The sequence below is a fragment of the Xiphophorus hellerii genome, chromosome 2 (assembly GCF_003331165.1).
Source record: "Xiphophorus hellerii strain 12219 chromosome 2, Xiphophorus_hellerii-4.1, whole genome shotgun sequence".
NCBI classification, from domain to species: Eukaryota; Metazoa; Chordata; class Actinopteri; order Cyprinodontiformes; family Poeciliidae; genus Xiphophorus; species Xiphophorus hellerii.
Genome location: NC_045673.1, coordinates 30,025,621 through 30,043,444, shown reverse-complemented (window position 1 = coordinate 30,043,444; position 17,824 = coordinate 30,025,621). Strand labels below are relative to the sequence as shown.

Sequence of the window (17,824 nt, the reverse complement as noted above, 5' to 3'; positions counted from 1 at the left end):
AAGTATGCAGTTTCATGAACTACTGTAAAATGACAACTTTTTTGTAATTGTACTACAGGACTACTGTAATTTTATTATGACAAAAATGTGATGAAATCACAGTAACCATGTTATATAATTACTGTGCTATTTTAAAGAAATTACAATAACACTGATCAAATTACAGTAAGATTGTAATAAAAATTACAGCAAAACTGTAATAAAATTACAGCAACCCTGCAATAAAATCACAGTAAAACTGTAATAGAATTACAGTAAGGCTACTGTAAAAAAAAAAAATTACAGTAAAGTTACTGTAATTTATTTACGGTAAAAATGACAGTAACTGGCTGGCAACCCTGCTGCCAGTAAGTTACTGTAAATTCTACAGTGACTTTTTTACAGTGTAAGAATGGGATTACAAATGGATAACTGTGACTGTAGTGTACGACACTTAAGGGGTTGTTATGATTAGAAAAGGTCTGTATGAATTCAGTTCAATTACCATTACAATAGAAGATCAATACCGAAGAATACGCATAAAGGCCTAGTCAAAGTCCAGACCTAAATCAAACTGAGAAGTGGCACGACTAGAAAATCTGACTGAGTTGGATGAGCTGATTGGCCAAAAAAAGAATTGGCAAATATTCAGCCAGGTCCTGGTGAGTCCATATTAGGCCTGGGAGACCACTCCAGGTCCTGGAGGGGTTAAAACCCCCTCACTGCCTTTTTTGGTTCCCATGGTCAAGGTCTGGGCGGCGGAAGGGAGGGAGACAGGGGGGCGCAAGCTGAAGCCAGAGCGTCCCATGGTGTGGTCTCTGAGTCAGAGCATTGCAGAAGTAATAAGACAAAGAAGACTTTGACGTGTTGCTGAAGCAGGCTTTACTATCTTAGCTTTGATGAGATGAAACATTATCCAGTGGCATTGGTTAGGAATCATCAATACAGCAAATACTGATTCAGGGAGGCTTGAATCAATAATACTGAATTTTTTATTTTTATTTTGAGGGAACAAAAGGACAATATTGAGGTAAAATATGCTCTGTGGATTAAGTTCATGCACGTTTTGCCACGTAAAGAATCAAAGTCAATTCTTTGGACGGCTCCATGACTGTGCTGAAGGTAAAACTGCTGGATTGAAAGAGTTGAGTCATTAGCAGGTTCAAACTGCCCATTTAAACAGCAGAGGGCAGCATATGCAGCGTAAAACAAGGGAACAAAACCACTACAATACTTTAGTTTCCAGAGCATTTCAGAGTCAGTGCTAATTAACAAGGACTGGAGCAGAGAAAGTGCACAGACCTGAACACAGGCTACTCATTTCTGAATCTGTCCTCAACAGCCCAGGAGCTGGATTCAGTTTGTCATAGCTTAGAAGGATTTCAGGACTGCAGGGGCGAGGGCGCCCCAGCTGGGTCATGCAGCTTTCTGATGTGTTTCTTCAGGTCAAAGTTCCTGCAGAAGCCTTTGCCACAGGTGGGGCAGGTGAATGGCTTCTTGTCATTGTGAGTGTGCATATGGAAGGTGAGGTTGTACACCTGGTGGAACGCCTTGCTGCAGATGGAGCACTTGAACTGCTTCTCCCCGCTGTGTGTCAGCTTGTGGTTCTTGTAGTTTCCTGCAGAGATCAAGCAACGTTTTAACATTGCTCACAAAATTCATTCGATCCAACATAAAACAACCAAATTGATACATAAAAATAATTTCAAGGGATTTTATATTAAATAAAAGTGCTCATGCAATCACTCATGCATGAACCCTTGAATCTCCCTGGCAACCATTCCGAGGTGCCTAAGCGGTTGCTCTCACAAAGCCCCGCCTATTTACTCAAAGCTCCTCCTAAGAGCTGTAGTCCCCAGCCAAGCCCCCACTCCTCCAGACCGACACCCAGAAAACCTCACAAATGCTGAGCTTTTCATACAAAATACTTCTCAATTCAACACTCCTCAGAACGGTTCTAAACGGCATCATGGAAGAGCATCGTTGCAATGATGAAGGGGGAGTGTCAGAGAGAATAATAGGTTCTTAAAGAAACACAGGCCAATTTCATGGAACTAAAAGAAACAGAGTTACTTTATTATGCTACAAAATTCCACTATATGTGCCTGGAAAATACATAACACTCCTCCTTTACAGATTTAAAATAAATCATGGATTTTGTCTGTTTTTGCATTTTTGATAAATAAAACTAGTTTAAACGGCAGACAAAGATAACCTGAGTAAACACAGAGAGCAGTTTTCAAGAGAAAAATCAGACGTGGCTCTTCTCCACCGCTACACTCTTGGTCACTCAGGTCTGCTGACCAGCAGCTCCTGGTCCTCTTAGCTTCCACCTATAGGTGAAAGGGCCTTCTCTGTCTCTGCCCCTAAGCTTTGGAATGCTACCATTACATATCCAACCATTACATATCACTGTCCATTTTTAAAACCCGTCTGAAAACTTATTTTTACTCATTGGCCTTCAACCCAACTGAAACTTGATTTTACCCAACTTTTTATTGGTATTGATTTTGTCTGTCAGTGTTTTTATTTTTTGTTTGTTTGTTTTTTGTTTTATGCTTCCTTTATTCAGTTTTTCCTTTATATAATTTATTTTGATGATCTGAAACATTTGAGCAAGAATAGAAGCAATCTTTAAGTAGGCAAAGTCTTTACTATGGTTGTGTTTTAGAGAACGATCTTTACACTTCTTGACACAATTTCACAGATCTAAGACTTTAACCATTTAATTTTCGGTTTTTAATAGACAAATAGTTATTTCCTAGAATCAGCTACAACTGTTCAGCTGGGAGGGCTGTCGCTTCTTTTGAGATGTTGGAGGTTAATAAACTCCCATCTGCACCATACTTTCCCTGGCTTTGATCTGAAACCATTGTTAATCAGCAGAACGATGCCCACACGAAACCTAATAAAATCACTCTGGCAATTGACCTTACCAAGGAATAATTTCAGACTACTAGAAGCAGTAACTAATCAAAACACAAAACAGAATATGCTTGCAATATGTGGCTTTGAATGTGAGGAGGCAGTAGCACTGTGCATTCAGACATACAATCTCGGAATGTGGTGTCAAAAGAAATACATATTCAACACAGAACACCTGGTTAAATGTGATCCTGCAGCTGTGCAGCACAACAGGAGATAATCTTTACCAAAATGTTAACGCTGAATACTGTGTTCCGTTATTCAAATGTAAATATATATATATACACACACACACCCACACGCCCCCCCCACACGCACAAACACATACTGTATATATATATATATATATATATATATATATACGGAGATGGATCAAAACCTTGCTGAGGTTTTGATTCATCTATGTTTCCAACATGTGCATTGTGTTTGTTGTAATCTATAAATGTCACCATTTGCCTTCATGCACAACACACCCTTCAAACATGGCCGTGATCTTTACCAATACATACATCAATATTAAAATGCTGGCTTTATCCTGGTGTTTCCTCAGCTGTACATCACTGAACGCTTCTTGTAGTGCTCTAAGGGCAACATTGATAATGTTGATACAGTATTTTAAAGGTCATTGGTTATAGTAATCTAAAAGGGATTCCGGTTTATGCATGGATATTTTTCTATCTTCCACAATGTGTGTTTACTGTACGCTGCTGACAGCTGCTGTGAACTGGCATTCAGCCTGCTTCTGGGGAAAGTCATTAGGTGACTCTCTGTGAAATGTTTGCATTCAGAACAAAGCCCACGGACTGCTGCTGCTCTCCAGGAGAGCCACTGAGCAGAAGCTCACTCCACAAGAAGTCAATTCTTTTGGTTTAAAGTATGACAAAAGAAACTGATTTACTCCTTTGACCAGACGTTTCCAGCTAAAATACAGAGCATCGAATGAAAGGTGTCACAGGAAGAGCTTCGGTTCAGAGGATTTCCTTTGTGTTATTTTTTCTCACCTTTCTGGTGGAATCCTTTCCCACAGAACTCGCACACAAACGGTTTGTATCCCGCGTGGATCCGAGTGTGCGTGTTGAGCGTGGAGCTCCGGTTGAAGGCTTTCCCACACTGGTTACACTTGTGAGGTTTTTCCTGTAAAACAAATTGTGAGATATATTTTAATTAATCATGTCACTGGGGATAAACTATCTTTAAAATATGCCCAACACATTCTAAGGATTACTGTAGTGATGCTTAGCAGGCAAAGAAGAGATTTGTGTGATTTTAGTTATGTTAAATTTGACATAAAAGTATTTGATTTTGACAAAACATATTATGTCTCATAAAACTACATTTTCAGAATGGCTTGTTTGCCATATTGATCATATTGTGCATTAATAATTTAAACTTCTTTTTTTCAACAGAATCAATAAAAAGGCCCACAGTAAATGTTTTACTCTGTTAGCCAAGTCCTTGACCTCCTTCATTCTTTACCACAGCACCAGCTAAACAACTGTACTACCTCATTGAAACAAACATGAAGAGCTGGAAAATTGATTATAGTCAGCAATCACAGCAATTTACACTCTATTTTAATTCCAGAATATTGAAGCTAAAATAAGTAAACATGACTGGAACATTAATTCATTTTCACTTTTATTTTATTTACAGCCTGTCTCAGTAATAAATGATCTTTTGATTAGTCCACTGGTCTAATGAAAGCTGATACAGGCTTGTTAATGATGCTATGAGTAACACGAGTGAATTTTCTTATTTTTAAAAAGACCTTTTTTTTCATCACTGTTCCATTTTCTGCGTGTCTCAATTATGAGCCACACTCTGCAGAACAGCCCCATCTGGCCTTCTTATTTAAAACACACATCCTGAGACAGAGTCTGAATCTCAGTGGATGTTCAGTGTTCCAATGATCTATTTGAGACTGTTTGTATAATGAATGACAAATTTCAGAAAAATTCAAATATAATCAGGTGAAATGCTTTTTCACAAGCCAGTTATTGCCATACTTCAAAACAAACTCACATAGCTTATGCATTTATACAGAAAATAAATGCATAGTAAGTACATATTTCTTGTCTATAGAGCGTTTATCCATATTTTAGTCTCAAATGGAAATATGTGCTTTTTTACTACAGTTAATCTGATTTAATTAAGATTAAATGAATGGCACGGGCTATCATTACACTATATTTCTATTTTCACATATTCTACCTGGAAAAACTGGCCAATTTATTCCTGAACATTGTGTCCATCATCTTTCATATTCGCCGGTAAAATTGCAATGCATCAGTACGCATTACAGTTGTTTTGTTCTGGAAATATAGAGCAAAATTATGACAATTTATCTGGTAGTATTGTAATTTGAAGGTTTTTGAGAATGTTAGCCTAAAGGTGGTCCAGTTTAGTTGAGTTTTGTAGAAGCCTGCCAATGTAGCCTAACAAACTGTGCATTAGTTTCAGTGTAGAATTCAAATACAAATGTAATAATGAGAAAACACAATGGTTGCCAGAATATTATTGTTATTTTAATCTGAGTAATTTTACAGTGTAACTAAAACACAGACTCTTTTAATTTCACTCACTAAAAGCTTTTTAATTTTAATAACAGAAGAAATATTTTACATGTTATGAAACTAAGCCATAGCGCTAACTGTTGTCATTAATAGTTAAATTAGAAAAACGAAGACGCGGGTCAGCTGACCGGGGGGGATTCTCTGGAAAATTAAATTTCACTTTATGCTGATATTTTTAACCATACTGCTCCTCCCCCCTCCCCACCTCCCCCGCCCTGTTTTTTAAAACTTTGAAATAATACGTAGTTCGGACAAATCTTTCCTAAAATAAATTACTGCGAACGTGGGCTTTCTGGCTCAATCTAGACGGAGATAAAATGTTATCATGAAATAAATAAAACACATTTTTAAAGTTGATCACTGGTCGACTGTTATTCAGTCATTTTAGAACAGACTAAACGTGATTCGCGTTTCTAATTAAAATAGTAAATAGGCCAGCAAATCATTTTCTAAAAAGACAAATCAATCAATCAATCAATCAATCAATAAACAGGCTTAATAGTTTTGACTCACAGCATTTTGCGGAATTAAAACATGAAACCAAAGCAGAAGTCCCAGATGCACCACACGCAGCCCGCCGAGCAGCGCTCCTCGGTCTCACCTGAGTGTGGATGATCTTGTGTCGGCACAGCGTGCTGGCCTGACGGAACCCTTTCCCGCAAACTTTACAGATGAACGGTCGCGCGCCAGTGTGCACGGGCATGTGCCGGGTCAGATTGTAGTGCGCGTTAAACACCTGAGAGAGGAAAAACAAACAGAAATAAGAAGAGGAACGAAGATCAGACTACACCTACTGCTCTATTATTATTATTATTATTATTATTATTATTATTATTATTATTATTATCTTATTGTTTTTTTATTGTAAATATTCATTATTTTTCAAAAAAGAAACAAAACAAACCAACCCCCGTTCCTCCCCCTCCAAAAAACGATCCAGTATCCCGCCTGATTCTGAATGATCACAGGAGTCTGATTAATAACCGGAGTTTGTTTTGGGCTCCCAGCTCCAATCAGGTGATAAAATGGCGCAGCGAATCCTGGAATCCTTCGAGTTATTTTTGTTTTAACGGTAAAATCTGCAATTGCTGAATTTTTAAAACAGCAAAACAAACTTAGAAATAGTAATAATTTTGGCGTTTCTTATCTATTGGGCCTCTATTTTCCCGTTGGAGCAGCAGCCATAAATTGTCTATTCAACGGAAGGAAACTAAAACGGAAAAAAGCTCGGGTGAAAAGCAAGCAATAAATTAGGGTCCATTTGACTAATTCGTTTATTTATTTACAAATTTAATGTCCTTTCCTTTATGAAATTTCCTTTCCTTTTTGAGTGTGTAGAAATTTAAATGTTGAAAAAGTAAAGGCCGAGCAGCGCTCGACTGGTTTATTTTTGGTAAACCAGTCATGACAATCAAACATTTGCAATATTTAGACAGAAATAATCTTTTAAAAAATCTTAAAACGGCGATAAAAGCCCTCCGCAGTCTGGCACCGCTCCTGCAGGCTGCTGGAAGTCGCCCCGGCTCCGGCTCACCTTTCCGCAGACCTCGCAGGTGAACACTTTGGGTTTGCTGCCGGAACAGGAACCGCTCAGTCGGGCCGCTGCCGCTGCTGCCGGGGAACCTTTAAACATCTTGTCCGTGAGCATTTGATCCCTTTCCTTCATGTAGTGCTGGATCTGGCTGGGAGAGAGCTGCTTGAAGGCCTGCACCCCGGACACCGAGTAGCGCTCTCCGCCCTGCTGTTTGCTCTTTTCCGCGATGAGGGCTTTGTGTCGGGCGGTGAGGAGGTACGAGGCCATCGGGTGCAGGTTGACCAGGCCGGCCGGCGGGGTGCAGGCCCCTCCATCGCCAGTGCAGTTCAGGTAACACATGGTGCCCACGGTGGAGAGGGAGGACTGGTTCACCACCCGCGGTCTGAAAAGTTTGTACTGACCGCCGCTTTGGCTCACAACGGAGTCCTCCTGCTGGGTTCGGTAATTCAACCCGAATCCCAAAATGTCTACAGGAGCCGGCAGGTGAGAGCCGTCCAAGTGGCCCGGATCCAGCCCGCTGATGCTGAGTCGGTGGCCCGCCTCGTACCCGAGAGGTACCAGCGGGATCATGCAGTGCAGTGAGGACGGACACACGTCGGGCTTCCCCACGGGAGAGGTCTGGAACCAGGTGCTGAGCGGTATCGACTTGGGTTCGGGTGTCCTGGCCATAATGCGGTCGATGGAGAAAGCGAGAGGCTTGGTGCTGCCGCCGGTGGTGATCATGTCTGAGCCCGCGGGCTGGCTCCCGGTGGCCGGGGGGGCGCCTAGGATACCCGCTGGGCGGCAGAGAGAACCGTCCATCATGTTCGCATCAGCCGCACAAAGACAACAACAACAAAGTAGTGGAAGGAGCGAGGGGTCGGCGCTGCTCCTCAGCGGCCCGCAGGAAAGGGCATCATCTGTCGGGGAAGCCCCCTCTTAATCACAGCCTCTGTTTTCACGCTTAATGATGGCAAAGCGGGCGGCCGCAGCTCGCTCGATGGCTGCGTGCGGAGTGTCGAGACCCGCTGATCGTTACCGCCCTGGAAGTACAGGGGAAAGTAGATCATTTGCTCAGTTCTTCTCCGTCGATTCTGAGTTCCGTGTCTCCGCAGGAGAAAGAGGAGAAGGAGGAGGAGGAGGAGGAGGCTGGCACAACTCCTGCTCAACTGCAGGGAACTTGATAAATCCCAGGTCCACTTGTGGCTGCGCGTGACATCATTTTAATATGGTCGCGAGGTCACGAGCCGTCGACTTTCACATCACATCAGGACTCTTCAAATGCGCGAGTTTCAGATGACACAGAGCTGGGAGCGCGTGGACCTTGGCCATCAAACCGTCCGGCAGAAAATGGATTTCAAAGCAGCGATGTGTTCTGTGACGACTTTGAATCCCAGTTTCTCCGCCGTCTTTTACTGGAAGCTCCGTGGCTTCAAACGCAACAACTTTTTATCCCCCAGTCCATCACACAGATGGCGCCTTCACGAACAGTGCAGCTATGACAAATTCCTAAACGCGGGCATGTTGAAGCTGACAGCAACCCTCCTATCCTGTCACCGAAGGAAGGAGCCAGACATTTCCCGCAGAAACAAGCGGGTGGAGGAAGAAAAGTGACGGGAAAACAGACAAACATAAACCACAGAAAATGCCATCAATCGACCCACCAACTTTTATTACTATTCTACGTATTCTCACTATTATTAAAGACAAGGCTTCGGTTGTAATCTAGGTCAATTCATCAACATCTTGTTAATTTCTCTCTCCTTTACGATGTTAGCTCGTCTGCGTCATTTTAAAATGTAACTGTCTTTAGCTGTAAGATTTCAAACCCTAAAGAAGAACATACCGTTTTAAAAACCGCAACACCCAAAAATAACAACAACAACAATAATAATAATTCCAGAATTCCTATGGTCATATAACCTTTCACTTTTCAAAGGAAATGAATATATCAAGTCTTCTCGCCCTATAAATAAATATATATTATATATATAATATAATATATATATATATATATATATATATATATATATATATATATATATATATATATATATATATATATATATATATATATATACATATATATATATTGTAATTGTTGTTATTTGCTTATCACTTTAATAGCTTCAATTAGGTCCAAATGGTTCAAAATACTAAAATGACAGATTATATTTCGAGTGTCTCTTGATTTGCTCAAGATCAAATCATCACCTTTCTGTTCTTTGTAAAACTGTTCGACTCCTATTCTTCTTTCTTTCTTTCTTTCTTTCTTTCTTTCTTTCTTTCTTTCTTTCTTTCTTTCTTTCTTTCTTTCTTTCTTTCTTTCTTTCTTTCTTTCTTTCTTTCTTTCTTCTTTCTTTCTTTCTTTCGTGTTTTATTTATTGCTGACCGTTGATGCACAGAGTGTCATTAGGACATTCCTTTTAAAGTAGGCTTCCAAACTCTTCACACCTTCCATAAAAATGTTTTTTTACATTTCATATAAAACACGTTTAAAGATGTTGATATCAATTTTATTTGTTTAATTATTTTTGTAGGTTTTCTCGGTTAAATAAAAAGATATGAGAGCTAAAAGACCCACAATATATATAAAAGGACCAAGATGACTCCAAAGCGCTTCACACTACCATCATGCACTCATTCTGTCATACACATATTCACATGCGAATAATAATAATAATAATAATAATAATAATAATAATAATAATAATAATAATACATTTACAGACAATGAGGACAGAAAGGAAACATGGTGTAAGACTGTTTTCTGAGAGCCTCAATTCATTACGATTTGCTTTTAGCATTTTTAGGCTTAATGTAATTAAAACATTTTAACAAGTCAAATCTGAAACAATAATCCCACGTTTGCTTGAAACAAAACAGGATTCAGTTCCTTAAATCAAAACAGGGAGAATGAAACCTCAAAGTGTTTCAATAATTCTCCTCTCACTTCTTCCAGTACTCGAGTTTTCAGGACATAATAAACATTAATAAGTGAACGTTTTTTTAAAAAAAATATTATTTAAATATAACCTCCAAATGCAGTGACTGTTTTAATGCTGTCATTCTTTATTAAGCCACAATGAAAAGTTGTGTATTAAAAAGTGAGTAGACCCGGTTTTTAAACCTCATGCAGCAGCTTTAACCTGCAGCAGCTTTAACCTGCAGCAGCTTTAACCTGCAGCAGCTTTAACCTGCATCAGTCGCTTGCAACTTCGCTTCATTGCTTCTACGTGCCGCGCAGTGAAGGTCGAGCTTCCAGCTTCAGCTCTATGACAGATGGATTCACGTTTGAATGCGATTAACAAGGTTCACAGATTTTACGGCTGGAATCGAGATCAAATCATTATTGCTCCACCACCGTGCTTCCCGAATGAGGATAGAAAAGAATAGAATAGAATAGAATAGAATAGAATAGAATAGAATAGAATAGAATACTTTATTGCTCCACAACGGGAAATTGCTTACTAGTTGACTAGCTACTCCATCCAAGGTGTTAATACAAATACAAATATAAACATAAGTGCTAAAAAAATTATAAATATTTATACCTTAGTGTGATGTAAGTAATTTAAATGACTGAATATAAATAAATAATAAATAAATAAATAAATAAATCACAGTATACAGTTTTTTATTTTCTCCAAACAGAGCTGTGCATTACAGGCAACATTCTCATCTTTCATCTCTTATTTCCAGAAGATATTATTCCAGATGTATTGTAGGTTAAGAGGCAACCGTAATGTTTTTTTCCTAAAGAGCTTTTCTCCTTCAATCTTTCCCAACAGCCATACTTGTTCAGCTTACTTTGCGTACACAATTTTTATTTTGCCTTTGTTTCTGTTTAATTAATGATAATGGGGAAACAATTGTGTGTAAACGTGATGTTAGAAGAAGATAATATGAGAACCTGGTGAAGACCAGATCTTTTTCAACTTGTTGATAAAACATAAAACCCCGGTGTGGCTGTGACTAGGGGAGTTATTAGCCAACCATACTGGCATAAATATTTACAAGTAACTGAAAGCAAAGGAGGTGTTGATTGACTTTCAAAAATGCAACCAGGGTGACAAAACACAGCAACAATGTTTAGGCTGGAAAAAAGGAACATCTCATAATTAAATATGTGCAATATATTCCTAAGAGGAGTTGGAGTGAAAGGAACATTCTAGTCTTTTTCAGAGCTAAAGACAGAGAGATACTCCCCGAGTGGAGAGAATAGAGACTGTGGGTGCAAAGGTCAACAGTCTTAGGGTGCTTCACGATGTAAATTAGTTGATGTAGTGTTTTTCCTTTTGGCTCCTCAAAGAGAGGGCAGAAACCGCTTCAAACAGACTCCTCTTCTGGTCCCAGGCCAGTCTGAGTCCATCCTCACTGGCTCCAGGCACACTTTAGCTTCTTTAGATGACTTCTGAATCCATCATTACCTCACACTTTGTATTTAGGGAATACAAAAGAGTTCTGCATGCAAACTGTATGGACACAGTTCAGTTCACGCATAGAAACAAACTAAAACCCATAAATGTTTTGGGAAGATACAATATATGCTGTCGTACAAGAATATTTCTCTGCCTATGGAATTCAGGTAAAGAGGAGACAGAACATTTGGTCAAAGGTGAAAACCCACAAATAGTAATGATTATTTATGCCGGTCATACCTATGTGCTAGTGAACAATAAATACATTGTTCACATACATTGAGACTTACACCCTCAGGGAATAAGTCTCCCTGAGGGTGTTTTGAATATTTACAAATTCTGAAAGTGTTGATTCTAAGATTTCTAATGATTTTCCTCACAGGCCAATAAAAAAAAATGAGGACGATCTGGTCATTTGAATGTTGGCACTCTGGAAGCAAGATGAGGTGAGGTGGTGTGCTGCCCACACCACCTCATCTTGTTTCCAGGGGGGTTACATTTTAAGTAAAGGTCTCTACTTTAGATTTTCTGGGGGGTTATAACTAGCAACTATTTCTGAATCAGGTATATTAATTAATCTTACACCTAAGATTGATACAGTTTTTTTGAGCCCTTAGTTTTCCTCAAACAGCACAAAAAATATCTTTGCTTGTTCTTTTGTATCATTCACTAGGTCTTTACTCGGAAAATTTGTATCAGACCTCATATTTAGTCTAATAAAGTTCAAATCAATTATTTGGCACATTTAAGAACAACCATAACGATAATTCGAAACAAAATACAAACACAGTATGAGATAGAAAAACATATTATGAAAGGAAGCCCAACAAATTCAGTTTTGTGTTAAAGATTAGTTGTAATGGTATACTTTGAGAAATATTTACACTATTTAGATGCAAAAGCAATACATTAAAAAAATACTGTAGACTGATTGGATTTTATCATTTTAAATAAAACATTGCCACACAGACATCTCCATGGAGTTTACACTTCCATACATCCTGGGTAAATGATGCAAAGTTTGCCCCAGAAAACTTGTTAAGCCCAGCGGTTGGGCACCAGGGCAGCCATTCATCCAGCGGTCCATCGTGTTTTTCAGTTAAAAAATGTTTAATGTTGACAGGAAATTTGAAAATGTCACTTGATAATTATGTGCCATTGAAAGATTGGAAGATCAATACCTGAACACCAACAATAAAGTCTTAAAATTGTACATATTTTAAAAATACTTAAGTAAATACGCAATGCTTAGCCTGCTGGGGGCACAAGTAAAGCCTTGTGGCCCGCCAGGCATGTAAAACACTATGGGAAACCCTGTGATGTTTGTTAGGTCTGACTGAGCTACAGTAGCTCCATCCAGCCAAAACAGCAATGAGCAACGGTGTTAAGACTTTTCAATTTGAACCGCATTGCCTTGAAATTGATGGGAATGTAGAAATTACAAGGAGTAATGAAGATGATGAGGACCAAACGGAGGAAGAGGAAAGGAGCCAGTGCTTGTGCTGCCACTGCCAACTAGTAATGGTGAGATGAAGCTTCATGAATCACTGAGGCTCCATCTGGTTTGACTCATGAGCTGATGTGCTGTGATGCTTCATTTGCTCTACTGCGACATCAAGTGGACAATTCAAAATAGGTACATTGAAAACAATGTAATGTATGAACCTTAAACTGAATAAAGAAGTAAATAAAAATGTTGTTTGTGATACTAATACATACATTTTATAGTCTTAATGTGTTGATATGAAATAATGGCTGGATCAAAAAGAGAAAAGGCTTGTTACATGCCTTTTCATATCACATGAAAAGGCATGTAACAAGCCTTTTCATGTGAAAGGGCTTGTTACTCTAACCAAACTTATGTCTCTAGGAACAACATTAAATTATTCATTTATTCATTAATTAAAAACAAAATCTTACTGTAATTGGGTCAAGGTGGTTTGTGACGCATCAGCAGGTTTATAGAATTTGGGATAAAACATTTTCTCACCGCCTCAAATAATATACATCTACAAATATCAGCTTGTAGATGTTAAAAGCTGGTAAAGTACACACCAATCTTTTCAGAGTTTTCTTTGTGAAGAAAAAAAATCAATTAAACATCTCAATGAGAAACTGCTGTCAGTTCATACCACAACTTCTCAATAAAACACTAAAGTTTGTGGATGAGTGCTAAGGATGTGTACTAATCAGATTTGTTCCGAACATGAGGCAATGATTTGAAACTGACTGTGTATGAAGAGCAAAATAATTTTTTATAAGTTACAAAATGTACAAAGGGAACCACTTTGAGCCTTATTACAGATTCTTAAACCTGAACATAACAGATACCCAGCAAGACAAATACAGTTTCAGCGTCTTTACATTTTTTCTTTGTTCACTGACTTTACTTTTTACTCTACAGACTCCAACAGTGTCAAAGGTCAAACATTATCAGCATCAATTTTAAAAGTAATTGTGAAGATTTGGTTTTCTGTGTGTTTACTTCCTGTGTCGTCCTGGCTGCCTCTTGCTTGCCCCCAGAAGTCCCTTGTTTCCCCTGATTACCATCTCAGTGTATTTAAACCCACCTGTGTCTCTGGTTCTAGTCTAAAGTCATAAGTTGTCTATTCTGCCCTTGTTTAGTCTAGTTTGTCTACTAGTTGCAGCCAGTGTCTGAGCTCTTTGCCTTATTGCTCACCTGTGCTGCCTGGACTTTGTATTTTGTAAATTCTTCATTAAAACCATCATCATTTGTTCAAACACCCTGGGTCCACTGCGTCATCCTCACCACTCTACACCACGTTTCATGACAGTAATGTGTATCGTGAGTTTTACAATTGGGACCTTTGCTGCACTGAAAGATACATCAAAGGTAATGCTAAAAAAGCTACATGTTTTTAAAGCTGATCAGTCTTACAGATCAGTAAATACACCAATAGATGGCACATTTGACCACTGTATTACACATTTAATCAACACCAGGAGTGCAGTAGGCAGCTGAGAGATTGTTTCAGTTTATGTTTCATGTGTGACATGCACCATACACTTTAGTGGACTTTTTAGCACCTAAGCTAACAAGTACACCTTATAAAGTCTGTAAACCTTCTCCCCAATGCAGTCTTCCAGTCCATGTGTGTATCGATGTTTGGTGTGATTCTATGGCAGTTTTTTCAGCCTGTACTTTGTCCCACCTAGCATTACATGTGACGCAAGGTGGAACAGCCTCCAGCCAATCTGCAGCCTTAACCAGGTTAATGCAGCAGCAGGATGGGAGGATAGTTAGTAATCCAGACGAACAATATAAAAAAACTAAATACACGCTCCTGTTTCAGCGCAGTTATTTTTTTAAACTAAAAGATTTCATAGTAAATGATAATTAGACTATGCTAAGCTCTTGTGTCTGTCAGATTAGCCCTGTTAATCAGTCCAGTACTACCATGCCGACCAGTGGGTATGTGTTTGTGCTAATAGGCTGTGTTTTAACAATATACCTAATGTTCCAGGATGTTTAAAGTTTGTTCAAACATTTTATTCTTTTTTGTTTTAGGCTTTTCCTTGCAGACCAATTCTAAGAAGCCATATTGCTTCAATCTTGCTATTCTGTCATTAATTGTTGCGGCTATGGTGGTCAGTGAGAGCTGCTGAGTTCCAGGTGGCGTTACACAGTTAGACCTTGGAATGTGGACATTGAAGGACACAAAAATTTGCGATTTTAAAAGTCCACCCATCCCTGTTACGATGGAATGTTTGTGTGAGTAAAGAAGATGACCAAAAGAAATCATTTCAAAACGATTCCCATCTTTTAACCACAAGTATATATCCCACTAAAGCCTGTTGGTGTAAATTCCACGCTTATCCAATATCATGTTGGGAACACTTTGCTGTCATCTAGTGGTCAAAATTAAGCCTAATTTTACTGATTAAGATACTAAACAGGCAAAGGTGTGTATTGTACGTCTAAATTCAAATTAACAAGGTGAACTTGATTTAGTACCTAATTGACATGATCAAAATTTTTTGTCTTTAATAGTGAAATATGTAAGCTAGATAGATAAACTGAATCTGTTCTAGCAGGCTTTTTGTTAGATGTATCTCACAGCAGAAGCCATCAGAGGGATCTGTCAAAAAGTGGGGAGAAATTCTGCCAAGTTCTTATGTCTGGGCTACAGGTATGGTGGCGAGAAGAAGAAAAAGCCAGCAGCGGTCTTCTGAATTTAGCAAAAACCTCAGAAGGGCGACATTAGAACTCTCCCAAAAATACGTTAGAAGTGTGTTAACAAGGACACAACAGGACATCATTCCAAATGGAATGTTTCAGCTGGTTTGTCATCTCCACAGGCTTGAATTCTCAGTCAAGAACAGTCACACCAGAATAAATTCAAAAACAGATAAAACAAAGACTCTGTTAAACCTTGGATTTACATTCCTCAACAACTCCATCAAAACAGCTATTACAAATCCTGCATTCTATGTTTGTTCATGGTTACAACAGTCAGAGATTCAGAAATGTCACAGTACAAAATAAGACAGTCTGCCTCACACAAAATTACATTTCTGTACATTTACAACAAGTTATGATCAACAGCTCAAAAGGTATAAAAAGCATCAGGTTCTTCTGAGGCTGGGATGAAATCAAGCAGACTGAATCTTATGGGTAAATGAAGACATTTGAACAATGAGAGATTATCAGAGCTCAGCTGTGGTGAGCAACAAGCTGTTTGAAGAACCAAGATAAGCTGTTGAATCTGTCCTTCCTCACCAGTGTTTCTCTTGAGCATCAGCATAATATCAAACTTATTCCAATTGACGTTGAAACAGAACTCATGAATACAATGCCTTTGAAAATTATTCGCATTATGTGACAGACTGAAGTGGAAGTAGACTGAGGAATTGTTTTGAAAAAATGTTATAGTAAAAATGTATAATAACAAATGTGTTGTTGTATTGTATTCAGCCAACTTTATTCTTTAGAGAATATCAGAGGCCAAGCATCACTATGGAGACCAGGTCATTCTACTCACCTGAATGTGTGCTTTTTTTTTTTTTTTTTGGCTATGATTCCATTTTTGATAGTCAAAGTAGTATAGAGGTCAAAGTGTTTCTGTCACTCTACTCTTCAGCTTACAAGGTGAAATCTGAACCCAGTTAAATCTGGTACTATGTGGTACAGTAGCAACCTTCTAGCTTTTATAGTTAAGTTTTAAATATATCCAGTAAAGTTTAAAGGAGTATTTTATTCATACACCGTGTTCCAAATTATTATGTAAGTGATATTTTCTAAGATTTTCTTAAACGGTCAATGCAAATGATGGTCAGTATAATTTTCAAGTCATGAACTATTACAGTATAAATCAAATTTTACTGATCAAAGCTCCCAATGAGAACAGTATTTTTTTTCAAAAATAAAAAACTCAAAATGCACTGTTCCAAATTATGATGCACAGCAGATTTTCTAAACATTTTATGGATTATAAAGAACTGCAAAAGGTCATTCTTTCAATGTGCAGTATTAAGTGGTCACATGTACTAAAATCAAAAGCTATTTCAATCAAAAACATCTTAACAGATCAAGTTACATGTTAACATAAAATCCCTTCTTTGATATAACCTGCACAATTCTTGATCCATTGAACTTGTGAGTTTGTGGAGTTTCTGCTTGGATTTCTTTGCAGGATGTCAGAATATCTTCCCAGAGCTGTTTTGATATGAACTACATTCCACCCTCTGATCTTCTGCTTGAGGAAACTCCAAAGGTTCTCAATAGGGTTGAGGTCAGAGGTCAGAGGAGGATGGTGACCACACCATGAGTTTCTGCCCTTTTATGCCCATAGCAGCCAATGACACAGTGGTATTCCTTGCAGCATGAGATGGTGCATTGTCATGCATGAAGATGATTTTGCTACTGAAGGTACGGCTCTTCTTTTTGAATCATGAAAGAAAGTGATCAGTCAGAAAGTCCATCTACTTTGCTGAGGTCATTTTCACACCTTCATGGACTCTGAAGGGGCCGACCAGCTCTCTCTCGCTCTCTCTCCCTCCTTCCCTCCCTCCCCATGATTTCAGCCCAAAGCATGACTCCACCACCTCCTTGTTGATGTCACAGCCGTGTTGGGATTTGGTGGCCATCCACCACCAATCCTCTACTGCGTCCATCTGGACCATCCAGGGTTGCACAGCAGTCATCAGTGAACAAGTCTGTTTGAAAATGAATCTTCATGTACGGCTGGGCCCACTGTGACCGTTTCTGCTTGTGAGCTCTGGTTAGGGGAGGCTAATAGTAGGTTGATGCACCACAAGCCTCTGGAGGATCCTCCACCTTGAGGTTCCAGAAGCACCAGCAGCTTCAAATAACTGTTTGCTGCTTTGTAAGGGCATTTTAACAGCTGCTCTCTTAATCTGATGAATTTATCAGAAACCTTCCTCATTCTGCC

General features: G+C 38.8%; 1 protein-coding gene and 1 long non-coding RNA gene across 2 annotated transcripts; both read right to left on the bottom strand.

Annotated features, from left to right (window-relative positions):
* Positions 1 to 844: 844 nt before the first annotated feature.
* On the bottom strand, positions 845 to 8,422 carry fezf1 (FEZ family zinc finger 1). The gene is made up of 4 exons (XM_032578838.1): positions 7,012 to 8,422; positions 6,079 to 6,213; positions 3,906 to 4,038; positions 845 to 1,597 (listed from the first exon to the last, which is right to left on the bottom strand). Exons 1-4 carry the CDS (start codon positions 7,813 to 7,815, stop codon positions 1,362 to 1,364), a joined length of 1,308 nt encoding a protein of 435 aa, XP_032434729.1. The 5' UTR covers positions 7,816 to 8,422; the 3' UTR covers positions 845 to 1,361.
* A 5,225-nt stretch (positions 8,423 to 13,647) lies between these two features.
* On the bottom strand, positions 13,648 to 16,995 carry LOC116729500 (uncharacterized). Its single transcript, XR_004341168.1, has 2 exons — positions 16,121 to 16,995; positions 13,648 to 16,085 (listed from the first exon to the last, which is right to left on the bottom strand). It is a non-coding gene; the product is annotated as an uncharacterized LOC116729500 (long non-coding RNA).
* Between the last annotated feature and the right edge of the window lie 829 nt (positions 16,996 to 17,824).